This window comes from Charadrius vociferus, unplaced genomic scaffold (assembly GCF_000708025.1).
Source record: "Charadrius vociferus isolate BGI_N301 unplaced genomic scaffold, ASM70802v2 scaffold802, whole genome shotgun sequence".
NCBI lineage: Eukaryota > Metazoa > Chordata > Aves > Charadriiformes > Charadriidae > Charadrius > Charadrius vociferus.
The window spans coordinates 153742-176213 of NW_009647415.1; the positions used below are offsets into that span (position 1 = coordinate 153742).

The 22472-nt window shown below is 52.1% G+C and overlaps 1 protein-coding gene across 1 annotated transcript in view; it reads right to left on the bottom strand.

The window, feature by feature from the left end:
- The window catches only part of SHANK3 (SH3 and multiple ankyrin repeat domains 3), a gene marked incomplete at its 3' end in the record, with an annotated part of 167645 nt that extends 145881 nt beyond the window's left edge, over positions 1-21764 (bottom strand). The window contains exons 1-3 of the mRNA XM_009880246.1: positions 21629-21764; positions 21309-21518; positions 6293-6406 (exon numbers count right to left, since the gene is read on the bottom strand). Coding sequence (XP_009878548.1) covers positions 6293-6406; positions 21309-21518; positions 21629-21764 — 460 coding nt within the window. The remainder of the gene's footprint in view (positions 1-6292; positions 6407-21308; positions 21519-21628) is intronic.
- Between the last annotated feature and the right edge of the window lie 708 nt (positions 21765-22472).

Genomic DNA, 22472 nt, shown 5'->3' on the forward strand with positions numbered 1-22472 from the left:
CAACGCTGCAGTCATCTCCCCAACCACTAATATGCCTCCTCCTGTTGTCTCAAGAAGTAAAATGTTAGCGTGTAACTACCGAGAAGATTTTCTGTTAAGTGCAAGATCCTGCGTTTTTTCCTACCGAATTTCATCCTATTTCTGTTACGCCAACTCATCCAGCTCCGAAAGTAAAATGTTCTCACCTCATAAGACGTCACAAGGAAACATTAGCAGCACATTTCAGTTTCCTTTTGGCCGCAGCTATCAGTGAAAGCATTTAATAGGTGAAATTGTTAATCACCCAGTGACAGATGACAAATTCCCGGTGCTCCCCCACATTTCCTCCAACTTCACTAATAATCTCCCCCATGACACTGTCCTGAAATGCCAGCACGCGGGAACGACAGCATTTCCTTAGCCAACACAGTCAATCCATCTCCTTTAGCACAAAAACATTCCCGGATAAACACCGCTCTGTCCTACCCCTCTTCCCATCTTCCCCCATCTCTCTCTCTCCCTTCCAAACCCGTTTTAAACCCTTTTGCACCAGTGAACTCAGAGCACCGTAACTGGGGCTGCCCAGAGCGCTGCCCCACAGCGGGTTCCCCGTTACCCCACGAAACCTTTGCTGACGTGCCAGTAACTTTCCCTATGATGTTTTGAGAACACTGGTGTCCTTGGTTCACTGGGGGCTGCAAGGGCAGGGCTGCTCCCACGGGGAGGTGGGCCAGCAACCCCGCAGACCCCACGGCCACGAGTCCAGCAAGGCCAGCGGGACGGACCCAGAGACGGTGGCCAGGTCCAACCAGGAGTCCAGCTCACAGGCGGTAGCACAGCGATGCGGTGGGTCTCAAGCCGAGCCAGGACGCCAATCTGCTGGTCAGGGTTAAGGCCAGGTCTAACGATCTCTGGGCAGGTCCACAGTCACGAGGCAGGTCTGGGGTCAAGCTGGGAAACCAGTCCGTGGGTCAGGGTCTGGATGAAGAGGGTCCATGGCCAGCCACGGGCACGACTCTGACTGCGCTGCCGATCAGGACTCCTCCAACATAGCTCGGGCAGGGACTGAAAGCCGCAGCCTGAGCATAAATAGAGCTCCTGGGACCAGTGGTGTGGGAGGAGACCCCGGGTGAAGCTGGTCAGGGACACTAAGGCATATTAGTGCCCTCGGGGCCTGACACTCTTCTCCCCAGCCGGCAGCATCAGTCCCGCCATAGCCCATCCATCCAACATCATCCCCGTTCGAGTAGACTTGGACCTTTATCTAATTAGCTTTGATTTTATCTCATTCTTGTTGCTTAATAGCTCTACATCCTCTTTCGTTACTCTTTTATTTGTACAGCCGAAGAATCTACTATTACTCCTCTTCACATTCTCAAGGCCTAGCTCTGCCGAGTTTTTGGCAAGTCGCAGCTTACATTTATGATTTCAGATCCCCCGATACAGATTTTTTTTGCAGATGAATCTCAGTCTTTGTTCTTTGAGAGCTTTGCCTGTTCCTAGAGGGCTAGGCACAATCGCATTTGGATTCCCTACCTGCAGGATTTCTCTTTTGCCAGGAATACGTGCAAGGGCAGCTTTTTGTAGCTTTGACTTAAATCATTCACTCAAAATTCCGCCTCTATTTTAACTCACTGAAGACAGTCGATTCCATTTACATTGTTTTTCTTTACCAGATACAAAAAGCTAGACTCCGTCCTTATTACCAGGATATCTTACCCCATCATTTTCCAAAGCAGTGCAGAGGTATATGTTTTTGTCCCGTCTTTGATTCTGCACGCTCCGTGCATCACACGCGCTCCCTACCCGCAGCTCCGCGTTACCTCTGCCTTCCCCTGAAGCACAGACGCGCCGCTCTGCCTGTTCTCGCCCACAGCGGCTGTTGGACTGACGAGATCACTGCGCTCAGCTTCTCCCCCTCCGCACTCAGGAGCCGGCGTTTGTGTTCCAGATACCTCACCCTTACCTTCCCGGCCACCGCCAGCTCCATCGGCAGAGAAGACAACCTCTTCTCAGAGCAGTCCGCCTGTTTTGCTGTTGCTTCACCTGTCCACTCGCCTCCTCTCGTGTGCTCCTTTAGGCAAAGATCTGCCAATGTCTATCTGATTTTCCTCCTCTTGTACTAAAACTAGCAATGCAGACAGCAGCCTACCCAAACCACCCCCCTCATTTCTTGGTTTAAAGCCACTTCAGTTTCTGAGGGACCAGACGGTTGGGTAGAGACCCTTCACCGAGTGCTCCTCCTCTCAACGCTTTCCGTGGCTGAACAGCAGGTGACTTGGCAACCATGGGGGCCACCCCTAACGTTTGCCTGGGGCATCACCACGCCAGGCAAAGGGCTGTAGCTCCAGCACAAGCTACAACCCCTCCTGGATGATGCCCATCAGGCAGCTCATGCTCAGTGACCTGGTGCTCTCTAAACCCAGAGCTACGTGGTCCTTGGGGACATGCGGAGGCAGAGAGGAAGGAGAACAGGAGGCAGACATACATATGGGCTGGACATGCTGAAAAATAAATGGTCACCGGTGAGCAGCCTCTTCTTCTGTTTCATTTTAGCCTTACATGCATTCACACTGCGAAAGACCATCTTCCTAAATCACTTGGAGATAGATCTGCAGTCTCTCAGGTACTTGTACAAGTGCTGCCCGCCCATGGTACCTGTCGCACCCCCTGGTGACACTCCACAGCGCCTCTGCAAGCACGAATGGAGCTCCAAGGGGCTGCTCAACAAGTGGGAGCGGGAGCAAAGTCCCTCTGGTCCAAAGCTCCACCAGTGCCTCTGCTCAGGGAGACAAAGAGATTCCTCTGCAGAATCACACGATGCAGCTTGAGATCTGAGGGGAGGCACTCCCACTACCCAAAGGCACGTCTACACGCCACAATCTCATGATGGACCCAGAGACAGGGAGATCCGACCAGCCGGTGTTTGCACACAGGTTCTTACAGCCACAGGTCTCAGACTACCAACAGCCGGGAGGACCACCTGATGAGCTTGACCCTATATTGGCAGAAAGACAAGGCCTGTTTCAACCACATGGAAGGCACGAAAAGGTTACTTCCTTGAATCCAATAGAAATGTCACACCACTTTAAGTAGAACATGGGGTATGGTGTTAGAGAAGGTGCACACAGGAATAAAAGTGTGTGATGAAGTGATGGAATTGAGAACAAGAATTTGGATCTCCTCTGGGGATGTCGGGATGATACAAGAAGGATCACCTCTATGGGAAGATGGGCAAAAGCAGAGCGCTCTGACTCAGCAGGGGCAGAAGAAATACATTTAGAACATACGGAAAGTTTGAGTTATTTACCAAAGAAATTCTGTTTAGTCCCCAAAGGATTTCAGTTCCACAAACAGTAGATATCTAAGGAGACCCTCACTGGGAAGCGAGAACTTAAGTTTTCGCCTTGGGGCCTGTAACAGACGTGGGCAACAGGACATCTTCCTTCAGCGTCAACAAGCGCTGCGGCGTCTATGAACTGGGACCTGGGAGAGAAGTGCTGACCCAGAGACAACCTTAGAGAAGAACTTGGCTCATTTAGGCAGATCAATATGCAACTCATGGCCTTTTCCCTCAAAGCATGAAAATACATACAGGTTAAAGGAACATCCTAATACCATCTCCAAAATGTCAACCCTGAAAGTTGCTCTCTGAATTTCAATGAAGATCACAATGAATTTCCTCAGCTGCTCTCATCCTTGTCACAGTCATCTTCAATCTGTTCCAACAAGAGCCTAGTCCGGTATCTGCCACGCAACCCTGCTACCTTCCTCAATCGATAAACACAGTGGGAGATGTCCACAAGTCTGATGTTGCTTTGTTCCAGAGCAAAGTATAGTCAGGCCAAAACCTTTGCGCCAGCACACAGCCCAATCAGCTGTCAGGATATCCTTAAACTCAGAGGACAGACACTTCTCCTTCTTTGATCTTGATGAGAAGTGGCAGAGCAACATCATGTCCACACAGCTAAACTTTCTTCTGTGCAAAAACAACAGCCTTATCCAAACTACCTTCTGCAAACAATCTGTACCTGAAAACTGTGCCCGAGCTTTGTCTGGAAAAGTAAAAGTTATCAAAAGCCAAAACCACGCCAGGGGACATGCCAACAACTCAACAGTATAGACAACCAGAGGAAAATGCTCATCCCTCTGCTCCAACGTTAGTGTTTAAGCACCATCTGGTTTTCACATTGCACTACACAACTTCAATTTAACCCAAACACGTAACATTCTCCAAGAAAGCACGCAGCAAACATGAACTCCTAGATACAGGAAGGGCTTATAAACCCCGTTGATTAGTCTATTCTCTTCTTTATTTAGCATCATAGGAGGACAGGGCAAACACCCCACCACCCCCCGCTGCAATGGCTCCAGAGTACAGCTCCAAAGCAGCACCAGAGAGAGGAAGGTGGAACCATCTCAGTGGAAATCCCAACTCATTAGCCCTAATCACCCCTGAAAAAGAAGGAATACCCCACTCGAATCTTCACTGTCATCAAGGGTTTCCCATCAGCGCAACAGAAACACATTTGCTTCTCTTCTGACGGGCCCAGAGCACAGCTGAGTTCACAAAATAGGAGCCTTCTCTGGCCAGGAGAGTGCAAAGACGTGGGGGACCAGCACAGAAAGATGAAGCAAATACATAGAGAATTTGAAGGAAGAATAGGAACGAGCACTGGGAACATGAGCTGGGCCCACAGACTGGAGAGCTAACAGCTGAACCAGTTCGGTGGCGGGGGCAGGAAAGCTTTGCTGATCAGACCCTGCAGTGCAGGTTCGTACTGCTACTGGTGGGGTTCCGCTCCCACTACACCCTCCACGGCCACAGGACCAGGTCACAGAATCATAGAATGGTTTAGGTTGGAAAGGACCTTGAAGATCATCGAGTTCCAACCCCCTGCCCTGGGCAGGGACACCTCCCACCAGCCCAGGTTGCCCAAGGCCACCTCCAGCCTGGCCTTGAACACCTCCAGGGATGGGGCCTCAACAACCTCTCTGGGCAACCTGTGCCAGTGCCTCACCACCCTCAGAGTGAACAACTTCTTCCTAATGTTTAATCTAAACCTGCCCTCTTCCAGTTTGAAGCCATTCCTCCTCGTCCTATCACTATATGCCCCAGTAAAAAGTCCATGAGAGTGGAGTAGAGGGGCAGAATCACCTCCTTAGGTCCCAGAGGCACCTAATACTTTACCCGCAGGGACTGACGTGTAACTGTCCCAGGGCACACGTGACCTGCCACATACCCATCACAGCACACAGAGCTGGCGGCTCACCCATGGAACCCAAGCATCCCGCTAAGGAGGTGCCTGAGGGTGCAAACATAAACATTTAAAACTCTCAGGAAGGATTGGGATTGGAGCAGAGAAAAGACTTTATAAGTGGGTTCAGGCTTCCAGAAACCAATTAAAACTAGTTGTTGTGCAAAACAGAGAACTGTATTTTATTGATTTTCTTCTCTCTCCTACAACTTTGTTTCCAGCTTTGCAATCTCACTTAGCAGAATCCAGCTGTGTGAATTTTAAAGCTCTTTTAACATGCAAAGTGAACTCCACTGAATCTGTCAAATCAGGGCCACTTCTCTCCTCTCCTAAGTCATTCATTCAAAAAGAAATAAAAAAAAAAAAATAATCCAGATGTTCTTTTCAGTTGCTGTACACTGGGACAAGTTCAGTCTTGCCAGAAGTGTTTCCCACCCAGTCCTCAGGCTGGGAGAGGAACACTGCCCGGGCAGACGTCAGTGACAAGGGGGAAGCTGTGGTGATACACCCCACAACAGCAGGAGACCCATTAAGTCACGGTGACCTCCAAGAACACTGTGCTGTTTGGCACACGCAATCCACAGCTCCTCCCGACACTGCTGTCCTCCAGGAACAGCAGATTTGGTGGCTGGTGCTGGAGACGGAGAGTCGGGAGTGCCAGGGCTGAGTCACAGTCATTTTTAATATTTTCTGTTGGACTAGAACAAACACATGCAAATTGCTGTTTTCTTTTGAAGTCTCTTAAAATGCAATGCGGGGTTGGAGGTTCAGATCAACAGTCACGCTCTCTTGCTCCATCACTCACTGTTGCCTGCAGAAGACCCTGACACCGCAGCCATCTGCACAAAAGGGACCGATGACTGCTGTCCCCACGACAGTACCGCACACTTACCACGGATCAGCGAGTCTGCCACTGGATGCACCCAGTAACATCGCCCACTGCAAAGAACGGGCAAACTCAAGAGACTGCTAGAAATTTAAAGTGAGTACTTCTGAGTTTGCGGGGCTGTCCAGCGCGTCTGCTGAGAGACACTCAGACGTAGAAGAGAGCTTACCTTGCCGCGGATCATACTGTCGCATCTGCACCTCCTCAACACATTCTGCCGGGAACCAGCCAGTCCTTCCTTTCACGGTTCCTTCCCAGAAGCCACCTTCGCCGATACTCAGCACTGTGGGGAGAAAGACAAAGGTGGGTGAGAATGAGGAGGGCCTCCAGAAGAAGGGAAGGCCAGAACGAGCATCGTATGGCGGTAACGCAGGGGAAACACGGAAGGGCAGAGCACAGAAAATTTGTCTGGGGTCTGGAGGAAGAGAGCACCTCAAGAAGCCTTCAAAAGCTTCTCTCACCCATGTCCAGAAGACAGAGAGTGTAGACAATGGCCTCCGTGCAGCCGTGTGTTGCGAAAATGAAACAGCAAATTGGTGCACCCATCTTTGTAAGAAGGATTGTTAACGGGGGACGCAGCCACAACAGCGGCTTTGGTAAAACCATTTCCTGGAAAGGTGCAACCTACCGTAACTTCTGACATCCTCAGAGCAACAGGGAAATCACAGCCCCATAAGGAAAACAAGACGCAGAGAGGGGAAGAAATTGGCCGAGGTGGCAACACAAGTCACCTGAGAGCGGGGGTGTCCTGACTGGTCCGTGTTCAAGAAACGGCGAGCTGTTCCACTCTAAATGACACAGCGAACACGAAGGCACTGCACTGTCACAGCAAAATTCTCCCAACCCATTAAGCCTTGTTTTTACTTGCTCAAAGCTGAGAGAAGCAGGAAGGAAGTCTTGAAACGTGCTCTGAAGACTAAATGAATTCAGAGTCAAGGAGATTTTAACGGAGAATCACATCAGGGAACTATCAGCTGGAACTCCCCACCGAGCACCGGCGGGAAAGGACAGCTTTCAGGTAGCCAGGACACAAACTGTCGGAGCGCTACAGAGGAACCCAGCACTTCTCATTGCTCCTGGAGGGTGAACCGGGGCCCAAGGCAGACCAGCCAGCACAGCTCCAGGGTACAAAACAGTCTGAGGTTTCTGCTATGACAACCCTTGCCGGCAAATGCATGTTTGATGTCAGCTGCCATCTCCGAGCTCCCCGCAACGGATCCCCCACACCTTATGCTAGCAGGCTCTGCAAGACAGATCTGGATTGTTCTGGGACATTTAAAAAGGCATCAGATGTGACCATTACGTTTCCTATGGCCACAGAGAAAACAATTGTCATTCCCCGAGCACCCAAGAGAACAAGAACAGGCACAATGTGAGAGAAAAAAAGGGAGGCGAGAATCATTACCGATCTTTCTGGATGTTCCCCATTTATATATTGTACCCAGAGTGCCCAGATATGACCCCTATTTTATCCAGAAAACGGCTGTTGTGCACCTCTCACTTGAATTGAGGCACTTACAAGGCCAATTAACTGCACCATCCCGATCCAAGAAAGAGGAGAAGGAGAGCAGTTACGTATGCTTTTAGGTGACCGTGGCTCACAATGCTTTCCTAACTCTTTTTAACACAGTGGTCTCTGGAACAGATTGTGAATTAATGTGTTAGATGTAGCCTATAAAATGCTATAGATCAAGAGAAACTGCTGCAGATCACCCGAAAGTGATAAGCTTTTGATACATCCTTCGGAAAACATTACGGCGTTGCATTTGTAACAGCAATACGTTTGACATCCAGACAAAAACCAAACACGAGAGTCAGCATCGCGGGGTCCTTGCCGCCAACGATCTCAAAAGTATTCCCTCAGCATTATCTGGATAACAAGTTCTTAAAAACAAGCCCGCCACACCAAGAGGTCCCCTTGATTAGCGCAGAGACCCGCAGTTTCCCCAGACTTGCTTTGAAACGTCAGGAGCCGTTATAAAACCCCTCAGTACAGAGAGGGGACACTGCGCCGGATTCTTAAGCTGCCCGCGAACCCCCGGACAACAGCGGAAGGAAAAGGCCGATGTCGGGTCTATTTTAAACTCGCAGCATCTTATCTTAGGTTTTTTTTCCTATGGCTGTTTCTCCAACTTTGTAGTCGTAACTCAGCCTTGTGGCTTTGGTAGCAGAAACTTCATCTTCATTTTGAGCTCGCCTGCAATCTGAAGCGTACTCAAGTGAATTTGGGGGTGAAAGAGAGAGCTGCTTCTCCCAGGGGCAGAGACCGCAGGTTTGTGGACAAGTCTCGGGGCCTGACCCAGCACAAAGGCCGTGGTGACCCTGGAGGCTGCGGGATGCTCCCTCCAGCCGTCGGGCAGGCCACCATGAAAGATGAGGAACCTCCTGCGGCTGATTACCAAAAAGGACCTTTGGCAACGGGATGACAGTGATGAGGCAACCAGCAAGCACAGGGAAACCTTACTGTCTCGTTCTGCTACAGCTGCAACCAGGCAGACAACACAGAGCTGACCAGGGTTATTCAGCTCCAGATGCAAGAAACCACCAAGAAAATGAGACCACCGCTACGACACGATCCCCAGCAAGCGGATCGTCGATCCTCAGTAGGAATAGCTCTCGAGATAAATGCTGATAATAACAAAATTTGTACCACAAATATCTTATGGCTGTGCATGGTGTCAGAGCTACGCAAACAGCAGTTACTGCTCATCTTGACCACAGCACAAGGATTCTGCACAATTCCCAGTATCCCACCGCTCCTCACTTTTTTACCCATCACCTCCGAACGGGCTGGTCACTCTGCAGAATGCACAAAAACGCCCGGTTTGAAAGGGTGAGCTCCCACTCCCAAAAAGCCATCCTCTCAGATCACCTCCCCATGGAGACACTTCCCCCTACAGCTGAAACACGGTGGGGCATCCATCCTGAGGGCCACCAAGGGCCCTCAGGACCACGCTCGGCTCCTCTCTCCTGGATGTCTCTGCTTCACCCCAGCACGGGGAGGCAGTAGCATCGTGCTCAAAGGGCCACACTGCCGCCCGTCACCTCTGTGTCACCCTGCTGTCCTCCACCACCCCGGGGTCCCTCCCTGCACCTCCTTCAGCGCTCGAGCTCCATGTGTGTTAGCTGCACTGCTTTCTGCCCCAGCCGGTCACCTCTACACAAATCCCCGTGTAATTAGCTCTCTTCACTAATGCAGTGGTGCCTTCCAAGCCAAAGGCCTCCGAGGAAAATGGTTTCTTTTCTCTTTTCCTCTCTTGAGCCAAAATATCAGCTGCGCCGACCACACAGAAGTCCTTGTGCTCTTGGCCAACACCTCTGGGGAACTTGCTCCCGCTGCTCCAGGGTGATGACCGCCCGCCCCAGCGACGCGCAGGGCTGGAAGGGAAAGCCGTCCTTCCCAGTAAGGCAGGTAAATGCCGTGCTGGGAATACAACTTACGGCTTAACTCCCAGTGGGCAGACTTACGGGACTCTCAGCTCAGGAAAAAAGATCATGTGATTACGCACGTTGCAGCACAGCTTACCCCCGACACGGACCATGGTCCCACTGCCAGCCTGGGACTTCTGCCGCTGGTAACTGAGTGGACAACTCTGGGTTGTGGGTTTTTTTAATTACTTAACAAATAAACACCTGAATTACTGTGGTATTTGACATCCCGACGGGCAGAAGGCACAGACACATCCACACTCCACCATGTGCTGCCACCTTTCCAACTCAGCTCCCTCCCAGCACTTCACAGGCAGCGCTATCCCTGCACCATCCCTGCACCCATCGCCACAGCGCCCATATGTCATTCATAGCTAAATCCAAACACCAGAGTTATTAATAAATCAAGCACTGCTCCATGCCAGCCAAAGCAAATTCCCCAAAGAAGAGGAACTTCACAACTGCCCGTGTCCAGGCATTACTCCTGTAGGAAGCAAGGGAACAACAAACACACAAGGCAGCCTGATTTACAAGCCAAACAGGAGACTCATTTCAGTCTCCTCTCCAGATCTTTTCCTGAGATGCAAATGCTTCTGCTCTCCAAAGGTTGCGATGTTATCACAATCTGGAATAGACCCAAATCTGTACCTTATTTCCCACTGCTCTCATCCATGCTTCAGCAGCTCTGCTAACACTTCCCAATGGAAAATTTCTCTTTTCTAATACTTGGTATTTCCGACATCCAAACCAGCCCTTCATGGAGGAGAGCTCATCCAGCTCTCCAGAGCCTTCTGTTCTTGCATTCTCATGCTTGGTTCTTCAATCGTGTAGTACTCCTTTTTAACATTTGCTACTTCTTAGGGATCGGAAGGACTGAAGTTTCAGCCTGTCTGGCAGCAAGCTGAACACAGATTTTAAGGTAACAGCAAACTGAGTCTATTCCAACGAAAGGAACAATTTAGTTGTCCATATTTCACCAGTTTGTCTCTGAGGACGTTACACGAGACAATGTAAAAACCTTGCTCAAGTCAAGATAAACAACATCCGCTGCTCTCACCTCACCCAACAGGCTCATCCCCTCACTGTAGAGGGCTGTCAGGTTGGTTAAGCAGGGTTTTCCCTGCACAAGTCCAGGCTGGCTACTCCTAATCACCACCTTGTCCTTCACATGTTTGGAAATGGTTTCCAGGGTTAGTTCCTCCATCACCTTCCCAGGGATCAAGATGAGACTGACCAGCCTGGAGTTCCCCACACCCTCTCCTTTATCCTTCTTGAAAACAGGAGGGACATTTGCTTTCTTCCAGCTGTCAGGAACCTCTCCTGACCACCATGACCTGTCAGAGATGGTGGAGAGTGGCCTGGCGATGCCATCAGCCAGCTCCCTCTGCACTCATGGGTGCGATCCATCAGGCCCATGGACTTGTGTCTGTCCAGTTTGTCTGAATGCTCCCTAACCTGACCCTCCTCCTCTGAGGGTATGCCTACCTTACCATGGTTTATCCCACCACTCTCAGGGGCCTAGGATTGCTGAAGCCTGGTTTTATCAGCAAAGGCTGAGGTGAAGAAGACAGGTGCCTCAGTCAGCTCATTCGAACTTTTCTTGCCGAATAAACGCACAAATTCTTCAGAAATGAGGTACCGAGAGCATGAGCTTTGGGCTGGCAGGGAGAGGAGCAGATGGGTGCCAAGGAGCTCTGAAGCTACAGCACACCAAAAGGACAGCACTCAAAGCAGCTGCTTGGAGTCAGCTGGACTTCACCAGAGCCTGATGTGACACGTGATGCCATCTCTCAGCGGTCTCTTCAAGTCTCTCCTGAGAAGTCACTCCAAAAGCCTGTTTCATTTTCTTCTGCACTGTCAGGCCCTTCTCCTTCGGTGCTAGACTCAGAAGTCCCTGTGAGCCCAACTCATCTCTCCCACGGGGGCCTTAGACCAAGTGGGCAATACCACAGCGGTCAAGAAAAATCTGGTGCTGACAGGAGAAGAGAAATAAATGGTCTACCGAGGCCCACAAATCATTGATGCAAGCTGGGCAACTCATACACACAACCATCGGCTCTGAAGGTCACTGGTAATTTGAATAGCTATAAACATGGTAATGAGGCATATACCAAGTCGTGTCGGGATGTGCACATGAAATGCTTAAATACTCTTTGAAGAAATTAACAAACAAGCCATACTAGGAAAATATTTCTTTAGTGAAGGAAGTCATAGCTAATCAACTCTGGATCCCAGATCCCGGCCAGTCAACTCCCACTGCCATTTCCCAGAGTCGCGCTACTCTGCTGTTTGCTCCACGGCCTGAAGAAAGAAGCCCAAGCGACTGCCGCACTCTCGAGCTGGGGTTGCCTGCGCGGATCCTTTAACCTGCTGCCACAGGGCCCTGGAGGAAAAGCCCACAGCAGCTGCTGAAGTCATCTTGGCTTTCTCTCAATCACTCCTGAGGGTTCTCTCGCTGGCTCCCTCTTCACTCCTATAGTAAATTCCTACCTTCCCCTATGAGGCACACATCCACCTTCCACTGCCGTTCTACCATGGACCTGACCCAACTTTCCCCCACCCCATTTGCAGCCCTTAATCATCTCCAAACATGTCTTCCAGACCATCTTCTGTTGCCTACTACTACATGCACCTGCAAACCCCTCCCTTGGAGAATCCACTGTAGCATTCTTCAGGTCTCGTGGAAAATTCCCGACTGAAACGCTGCGTATGGACCCCAGCCAGCTGCAGATGACAAGGCAGTTGTCCTGACCAAAGACTATGCTTTTTTCCCTTGTGTTCCTTCCATTCATTCCAATTCCATTTAACCCTTAAAGCCTATACATAGAACCAGCTCAGCCGCGTCGGGTCTTTAAGACCACCTCTTCACACCCCGTATTTGCCTTGCCAGCTGTTCTGGTGTTTGACTCTACGACCTGCAGTTCCAGGATCTGGTCCTGCCTCTTCTCTGGCGCACAGCACAAAGCGGGTCTCCAACCTGACAGGACTCCAGATGCTACTGAGATATGCCTTTCACATGGGCTGGAAACATCACAGGCACCCAGGACTTCAAAACTCTTCAGTTTGTTCCTACCACCCCTGTTCCTCAAGACTCCCGTTTTCCTTGGCTTCACAGGTTCCAAGAGCAAAAGAAATTAAAAAAAGAAAAAAACAACCCAACCCACAGTGGCCACGGGCTTTCCCTTCCTTCCGCCCCCTACACACTGATCTGTGATTGCTCCTTTCCAGAGTAATCCCAGAAGAAGCCTTGCACAGTCTCTCCGACACAGATTCGCCCCACTTTGATTTGTTATTGTTCCCTCCCTATTAGAAATGTCACTCCCAGCGCCCAAGCTGCTCATTTATGCACGAGGCTGTGCTCGGGCCAACCCTTGTCTCATTCACTGCTCCAGCAAAATCGTCCTCCTCTGCGCTGTCTTGCCAGACAACCTCCCTCTCCCGCTCCGTTGGCGCAGGGATCCCTCGGGCGGGCGCTGGGGCCGCGGCAGTCCCGGCCCAGTTCCCGCAGCGTTTGCTCATCACGTACGGTCCCATCTCGCTCTGAGGAAGATGGGATCTCTCTTCAGCATCAGAGGTTTCCCCATAAAAGGGAAGCACCGCCATATTCCTCCTCCCAGGTTCTCCAAGGACGGCACCGTGCCCGGACCGCAGCACAGCCCGCGGAGCGCTCCCATTCCAAGTCTCACTGGAGACGCTGCACGGCCCTGAGCTCCAACCTGGGCGGCCCACACACCCCTTCGGCCTCTGCCATCAGGGGCATCTTTTAAGAAATGTTTCGGTTGTTATTCCCACCTAACGCCATTACTACGAGGAGAGAAGAGAGCTGGAAGACGAGGATCCACCGGTGGAGCAGGGAATAGGCTCTCAGCAGGCTTCTCCCCAGGGCTCCCTGTGGGACACCCATGAGCCCTGTGGGAAGAAGGTCTCCTCCCGGCCAGCAGTGTCAAGTGGCGGCTGTTGGAGACATGAGCCCGCCCCGGGGCCTCTTTGCACTTACAACAGAGGTGCCACAGTAGTTTTCTCCAACACACCCACCAATTTATTACCTCTGTTCCCAGATGAAGACATGAGATGGGTGCGCACCAGAGCTGCCGACCAATTCCAGGTACAGCCCAGCCCTGGTGTTGGGAGGTCCCATCAGCACACTTTCCATTTGTCACCCCAGAGCTAATGACACAGATTCAGAAGTTTGTGACACGCTGCATCCATCATCTACTCCAGAACATTAAAATCAAACAAACATGCAATTTCATGGCCACGCAGACGGACCGCTGCCCGCGCTCACAGCGCTGCCGAGCCCCTGACGAGGGGAGAAGCTGAAACGACCCCGTCTACACCAGCACAGCCACTGCAGTACGCAAACGTGACTTCCAGTTGAGATTCCGCTGGGCTGGGGACAAGTTAACGCATGAAGATAAAGAACTTAAGAGGGCAACAAGGAGAACTCTGCAGGCCCTGCGTCCCAGTGTGTGGCACCTTAATTTCATTTTTCGCAGGCTTCCTCCTGTCAACCCTTACCCATAGCTCTGCTCCTCTTCCCTTCGGACCCCCGCCCTGAACTCTGCTGAGGTCCCTCACACTCAGCTCGTCTCCCGGCTTCCCACTCGCTCTAACGGCGCTGTCAAACCCTGACAGCCACCAGCGCCGGAGGGCACTGCTCTCCCCAGCACTCCTCTGCCACGTGGCACAGGCAGCGTCCGAGGACAGCCCTGGTACTCCCCAGGACCTTCCCGGATGCTCCAACACAAACCCGCCTACCACAGCTCTCTCTGGGCCACCCCGGCACTGGTCAGAGTGGCCCTTTCCTTCACTGAGCCGGGGACTGCGAGACACGGGACCCCACTGCGTTCCCTTCGATTCCGCCCCCGCAGCCCCGTCAGTCGCGCTCAGGCACTGCACCCACATCTCGCCCGCTGCCTGCGTCCTTGGGAGCCGTCATGGCCAAATTCCTCGATAACAGGTTAATTTAGTTTCAGCCCCCTGAGCGGCAGAAAAACATCAGAATTCGCATCTTATGGCTTGAGCTACAAACAAGGGACAAAGCCTTTCTGCTTGTTTTATCTATTAAATGACTATCAGGAAGCCATTTGGGGACAGATATAGATCCTGAATCCAAAGACTCTCAAACCTCGTGATAAGGCGCATCTCAGGAACCCAGAGGTATTGCACTGTGCCTTGGGAACAGGCAGCGCAAAGCTGCGCACTGATGCACAGAGAGGGGTATCAGACCTGGGTTTTGGAGACCTTCCCTGGCCACTCTGATGGAAAGGACACCCTGAAGCCACCCTGACCATGAAAGATACCCTCAAGGGTGAGGGAGAAAGGCAGACGCAGCGTTTGTGTTTCTGTCAAACCTGATACATGACCGCACGTGGCGTATCTGCAGTGCTCGGTAATCCATGAGGATGATTCTGCGATCACCTGGGACCGTTGTGCTAATAGCACCACTGCTGTCCATACACCACAGGGCTTCAGGGTCTCCTAAACCCCCGGGGACACCGGATTACTCGCAGTTCCAGATTAGCTGCAATACACAGCTGCCAAGCACGGCCGAAGCCGTAAACTGGACTGCATTGCTGAGATCGTGTTCCAGTTTATACCCAACCCTACCCCAGCAGAGCTGGTCCCTGGAACACGTGTCACAAGCACAGAAACTCCAGAAGGCTACAAAATGAAAAAAAGTGGAAGAGGTACCCTGACCTCACTCCAAGACTGGATGCACATCACACCATGGGAACAGCACCACTACGTACTTGTAATCCAACATGTCCTACGCAGGTATCTACGCTGTTTTATTCCAAAAAAATTTCCCAGCAAACATGCAAACTTTGCCTTGACTTATGCAACAACTCCATGTCCTGGACAATCTCTCATGTAACCTGGCTATCACACAAAGCACCCAAATCTGTTTGAGAGGCCAACGTGGAGAGGACACGGCCTCCCAGCCACGTTGTTCCCTTAGGAGCCAGTGCCGTACCACGGACCCAGAAAAGGGGAAGTTGCCGGAACCGTGCCGACAGCACAGGTTGCTCAATGTCAGCTGTAAATGACTGCTGCTGAGCTCTGAAAAATCATCAGCAACTGACCCATTTTTTGGTCAAGTCCCTCATCTGAGCAGTAGCATTGTGCTGTGACCTTCACTTAGTTCCAGAGCTTATCAGGCTCCGAGTTTCTTCCCGTTATTGTTTCCCACCACTAGGAAAGGTTTCTCCCCCTTTCTGTTTAATTTGCCTGTGTCTATACTGAGACGTAGCCAAAACTGGAAGTAAGCCAAGCGATGTAAAGTTCCAGGAGGCTTTAAATCCTTTGCTCGGAGCCCCGTTAACTCCCAGCTCACCTTCCACACCAGCACACTGCGTGCACAGGCTACGTACTCTCGAGTGCACAATCACTCACACTCCTGATACCCAACCCCCAGGAGCACCTGGGAACCAACGGCAGCAGTATCCTCTCTCCAGAAGCAGCCCACCAGTTGTGCCGAGCGGGTCTCAGCTGTGTCGGACCGCGGAAGGTGCAGTCTCTGGGACCAGCACGACGACACCGCAGCCTTCCTACCTCCCGGGCCCGGGGGGCTCTCAAACCCCGTGACCTGATGAAGTTCACAGGTCCGTGATGGGTCAAGCTGTAAAATCCACGGCATTTCCAGAGGCAGCGAGCCCCCAGTGTCCGCCACAATAGCCCAACTTTTCACTCTACACAGCTGCTTTATTTGTTATGAAATTAAAATGCAATTATAAAGGCTGATTTTAAATGCCCCATCAAATTAATAAACTGACTGCGTACAATCCATCTGGCAGATGTTGCAGGGTCCTTTCATCACAACAACAGATTTCACTTGGGTTTATTAATAAAAAGCCAAGGGGAGACAAGCTGGCAGTTAAAGAAATTAGGGAAAATAGGAGAGATTCATATGGGACCTCCAGATGAACCAAAAAAACGGTTTGTCCACCAGCCTCATAACCTTCCACTGAGATGCCCTGGGGAGGCTTCTGACCCTGGTTACACTTGAACAAGCCTTCGTTAGACACCACTTGCTCCTTTACTGACAACAGATGAGAAGCCGGAGTCTGCACACAACATGGAAATGGAGTCCTCCTGTCAGCCAGGCACGGATATACGGGTCTTGTGCTCCAAAGACGCATCCACCATCCCACCGAATACACCTACCCCAACATAGATCTCAAAACACGCTGCAGAACTATGCGTGGACAACAAGCCAGTCCCACATCACCTGCGAACAGAAGCACAACCCAGTGCAGTTTTGATTCCTCAAGGAAAGCCTTTTGCTCTCCAATGGGAAGTTCTACATCTATCCTGAGGCTGGACCCTCTCCAAGCCCTTCGCATGTGTGTAACTCTCCCTAACAAGGGCACTCCACACCTCTCTCTGCTGTAGACCCAGCAAGTCTGCTGTGGAAGTGTAACCTGCCCTAAAGGCTCTACCACTCGGGTGAGAACTTCTACCCAGGTCTTGCCTCCACCCAACATGCTTTCCACAGCCGGACTCTTCCTCAGCACCTCCCCTCAGGGAGCCCTACACTTATGTTCAGAGCAGTTGGCCACACCAACATTTCAGCAGCAAAAATGCAGACAACATCAATGCAGCCACTTGCCCAGGCGGTCCGTGCAGCTGGGCCCGAAGCGGAGGGCAGTAAGGCTGTGCTGGGTTCCTTCCGCAAGAGTTTCTTCCCCAAGCTTGGACCAGCTCTGCCTGTAAAAAGAGAAGCACTGCTTTTTCTGGGGACTACGCTGCGTGCCCGAGGAGCAGAAATCACCACTCATCCTGTTCCCAAGAACCAACACCTGGTTCGCTGTGCCACTGCCGGGTTACACCAGGACGTACGTGCACGTGAAGCTTCCTCCAGCAGCTCCCAGTCATTCCTGCCCAAACAGGGTTCGTGTATCTGCTCCTCCACGAGGGCCATTTGGCATCCTTCAACCACGGCTATCTCCCCTACCTTATTACTTCACGGTGACAAAAAAGTCTCAAAGCAAAAGAAGTGGACTTATCTCACCCAAAGGTTATACGTTTTCTTTATAATATTAAAACAAATTACTCCAGAAAGAAATCCAACACAGAAAGTGTCAGCTCAGGTGGGGAGAGTCTTCAGACACGCCATGAAAATGTCAGCTCTCCACAGAGCAGGAAGAAAGTCGGTGGGTTCTCTCTCACTTACTCCCCTCTGTTGAGTTTGCAGGTGCTCTCTATGACCAGAGACAGGTTAATCTTGGTGGCTCGTGGAGATCTTGGCCAAAAACCCGTCAGTGAAAATGATCAGTTTAGGACAGTTTCAGAGTCTACTATGTAAGTTTACTCTTGCAGCCCAATAATGTTTCCCCCTTAAACAAAGAAGAAAAATTAATAAGGCTGAGGAACTCCTGTCTCTTTGAAATTCTCCTTCCTTAAATCACAGTAGGGGTTAAGATAGCAAATAAGAGCAGATATTCAGACCATACAGATGAGACCAAAAATCCCCCTTTGAATTATCTCACTAAGAATCTTAATAGTTTAAAACTACCATCACAGCAGAGCAGGTTTTAAGATGCTTTTAGTCTTGGGCACAGGACATCTCGGTGTAGGGTATCGAACACCCAACAACGTACAGCCTTTGCCTTGGCTTGCTCAAACTGCAGCCTCCAGTGATCCCATGAAATTGTTGGTACGATTTATAGTTACCAGTGGATGAAAAAAGTGAATAGTGCAGCTGCATGTGGTGGCCTGAGCACAGGCTGCAGCCTGCCGTGCTGAAACGAACAAGCAGAGAAGACTACCTGGTCAAGCGTGTGGCTCCTGAGGAGAGGATGCTCTCGAAGCATCTTCAGAACAGCAAAGCCAGCGGAAACAGTGTTAAAGTCATGGACTTCGGCAGTAACTCAGCATGCCAGATCGTAGACTTCCAAGTCAGGCAGAAAACGCAAATCATCCCAAGAAGAAGGGACAAAAAAGACCCCCAAACTAAAGCGAACTCTGAGGATGAGGCACTTAGATCTGCTCCCTATACAGGAAGAGGCCAAGATGACGGACGTGACTTTTTTGGTACCCTACTATTTTGCCTTCGTGGTGGCTTATGTCTAAACGATTTTTAAAACAGAGAAGGACAAAAAGGAAGGAAAACCTTCATTGCTGCATTAGAAATAAAAGAAGAGGGGTGGGGTGTGTTTCCTCATTGTTCCTGATGAAATCCTGAGGAGAATTCCATTTTACAGTGGTCCAAAGCATCAGCCAAGTGCTGCAGCAGCCACTTGCCCAGGCGGTCCGTGCAGCTGGGCCCGAAGCGGAGGGCAGTAAGGCTGTGCTGGGTTCCTTCCGCAAGAGTTTCTTCCCCAAGCTTGGACCAGCTCTGCCCGTAAAAAGAGAAGCACTGCTTTTTCTGGGGACTACGCTGCGTGCCCGAGGAGCAGAAATCACCACTCGTCCTGTTCCCAAGAGCACAGGCACGGGACCAGCACGCTGCTCAGCCCAGGTCAGAAGAACACAAACCAAACGAGCCTGACGGGTCTGGCAGAGGTTTGCACACACTGGCTCCCCACAGCCTTTCGCACCGGGCAGTCCAGGGACAGGTCTGTGGTGGCAGCTCTGCGCCCCCTCTGTCCCCGCGAAAGGGACACCCTGAAGCAGAGCAGCTCCGCAGACCCGCAGCCTCCCCTGCGGCGGCACAGCGTGGTGGCGCTGGTGACAACCCAGTGACAGTGCCCAGTCCCTCCCGGCAGCGCCTGCCCGCAGGCACAACCTGTGCTCGAACGCTCCCAGCCAGAGACACGACATTTCCCACCCAGGACCACCAGAACAGCTTCTGCTACGAACACAACCTGCGCTTCGATGGACGTAACCCACTTCAGGGGGACACATCTCTGGACAGCAAGAACCCAAAAGGACTCCTCTCAGCGCCTGTTCCTACCATTGCTTTACCACACTAAAATAGCTCGCAACTTTTATTAAAACTGCCCTTGAACATCATATTAAGTGTTTATGCTTTATTACATTTGCAACCTTCAGCTTTTCTCACAGATTACCCTGACCCAGGCACGGCACAAGGAACAGTCTGGGGCGAGGGGCTCTCTCTAAATTGCCTCTCCTGTACCTTGTTAGGTTTGGGGCTCCAGCTCCCGCGGAGGAACAGAGCACAGCTGGGTCCAAATGAGATCTGAGGTGGCACAGAGCTCAAATATAGCAGTGGAGGAGATGAGATCATTATGGATGAACGGGGACGTGACCTGAAGAACGGGCACAAAGAGGGAACTGGCACGGCAGAGAAAGCTCAGACCACCCTCGCTTGCACCATCTGTCACCGACTGCATTGCAACTTTCCTGGCACCTTCAGATGCCGGCAGGTAAAAGCAATTAAGCTCAAGGCCTGGGGACCTGAAAAGTCTCCAGGAGCAGATGGGATCCACCTGAGTGCCATTAGAAGGGAAGGGCAGGAGCCGGTACAGAAGGGGTAAGACCAGAAGACGCTGCCCTTGGCCCTGCACGGTCCTGCAGCACAGCACATGGTCCAACAGAAGACAACCCACAGGCTCTGCCTGGGTTTGTCACGCTCCCTCTCCTGGGTCACCTCTGCTCTATCTGAGTTTCATGTCATGCTCATCAGTGCTTTAAGGACACACCACAAAGGGTGGCCAACGCACCCAACTGTCACGTTCCATGCCCATCTCTCCTCAGGGGCAAGGTCTGCACGAGCAGGGAGTGAGCTGGTGACTGGGCAGAGAAGGACCCGATTTGGTCGTACAGGGACCATGTCCGGACGGTCGCAGAGGTGGCCCAGTAAGGAGCGGTGGTGCCCGGAGCAGGAGGCAGTGACGCCAGGAGGGCAGACTGGCGAGCTGGCAGCAAGCTGTCCCTAAACCGGCACGTCTCACCCTGGCTGGGGACAGTGTCACTGTGCCCGAGGAGCAACGCGGTCAGTCATGGTCTCAGCCCAGAACTTCAGGCTCCTTGTGGTGGTCAGGGATGTGCTGTGCCCTGCAGAGAGGGACCCAGACCTTGAACTTGGCTCGTTGGTCTGTGGGACTCGGAGCCCAGCAGGGACCTGAGGCTGCAGCTGGTGCTGATGCAGAAGAGCATTACGCTCTGTAGCTTCCTCCACCCCACAGCTCTGCTCCTCATCTGCAGCACTCCCGGCAGCAATGGCACATCTGCCTTTCCCCCACCTACTGCTGGTTTAGGCTGAAATCGCTTAAGGCAGAAGGTATTTCTGCGGTGAATCCCGTACAGTGCTCAGAGCGAGGGGGCTGGGGGCGGACTGGGGGTCCGCGAGCGCAACGGCAACAGAGACGCTGCGTATAATCAACGTGCGAGCACAGCCGCCACAGCACCGCCGCACTGATTTCTGCTCCGAGCTATTCCAGCCCTGCAGCCTCCAGCTGCTAAGCTGATTTTTATAATCATCTTGCTTTTAATACAATCATTATACAGTCATTATGCCTTTAATTAAGCATTTATTGTAAAAAATAGTGCCAATCAAAGTCAGCAGGTTGGAATAGGAAAGGAAGGGAATTAATGTATTCCCAAAATGTTAATGAGGACTTTTCAGCCGAAGCAGAGCTTCAGGATCTGGTACCCAGTAAGCAGATTCGAGATGCGATACGCGAAGCTGGAGCAGGGTTGCCCTGACCGAGATGGCCATAGCTGAAAGGCGGCTGCTGCCGTTCCCTTCCGTCGTCCCTCCTCACCCCCCTGCTCTCCCAGCACCGGCCGACCTTTTCCCCTTTCCCTTCCCTACCTCCTGGGACACTAATCCCACCTGGGCTGCTCACAGCAGCGGTATTTCCACACCGCGAGCGGGTTCCCCAGGGAGCCGGGCCCTGCGGCCCTTCCCCGGCCACCGCAGAGCAGCCGGAGCTGCATCCTCTGGATGCCAGGCGGCACAGCGCCGCGGAGCCCGGCCCCAGCAGCCGTCTTCAGGCAGACAGTTCGGGACGCGGGGCCTGTCAAACCTTCCCGAAAGCCACGTCTGCCCTGGAAAACTGGGATGAATCACGGCACAAGTTACCGTGCCCGGCACCCCGGTGCATGCACCCCCAGCAACTTCACCAACAACCGTTTTCTCTGTCTCGGGGGGCTGAGATCTCCTCACCCCCCGGCACCCAGGCAGGGCAGGGGCCATGGGACTGGCAGCCAAAGACCTGTCCCGAGGGCACGTTCCCACTGGCCAGCACGCGCAGGCCGCTGGAAGGGCTCGGGCTGCTCTGCTGCGCCGGACAAACCGCCATGGCTCACCCTCATCCGCCACTGACACTGCCCAGCGACACGGGGAGGTTCCCCAGTTCCAGCTCCTGCTACAGCCACGGATTCGGGAGCCTGAGGCAACGCGTGTGACCGTGCCCGTCCTCCGCAGGCACAGGAACACCGCAGCGGGATGATGATGGGGTACACCTGAGCTTCGGCGAGGCCGGAGCCATAGCAGGCGCTGTCGCAGACATCCCCATCGCAACAAAAACCTGACTAAGTGTTTGGGATGATCAGGAGAGGAAGAGTACCTCAAATACCACATGCAGTTCGGCTCCCTCAGCTCGGAGAGGTCACAGCACAACTGGTAAAAATACAGAAAAGGGTGACAAGGACAGCGACAGGAACGGCGCCGGACAAGGAATGGGCAGCCTCTAGGCTGGAGGAGAAGTAAGGGCTCAGACAGAAGCGTACAAAGTCAAGAGCAGCACTGCATGAACAAGGATCCCCTGCCTGCTGCTTCTTTCACTGAAAATTTAGGGATCATCACGCAAAAACAGGAGACAGAAGGTCAAAAAAGCCTCAAAAGAAGTGGTTTTTCACACAATGCACAGTTCAGCTGCTGCAGCTGCAAAGAATTTGTATGAGCTAAAGGAGCAAAGATCCCTACAAAACCCCCACAAGCGCTGTTGGGGACCACGGTCACCGAGGAACACCCCCGAGCCTCCCACGCGTCCCCCTTCCACTCTTTC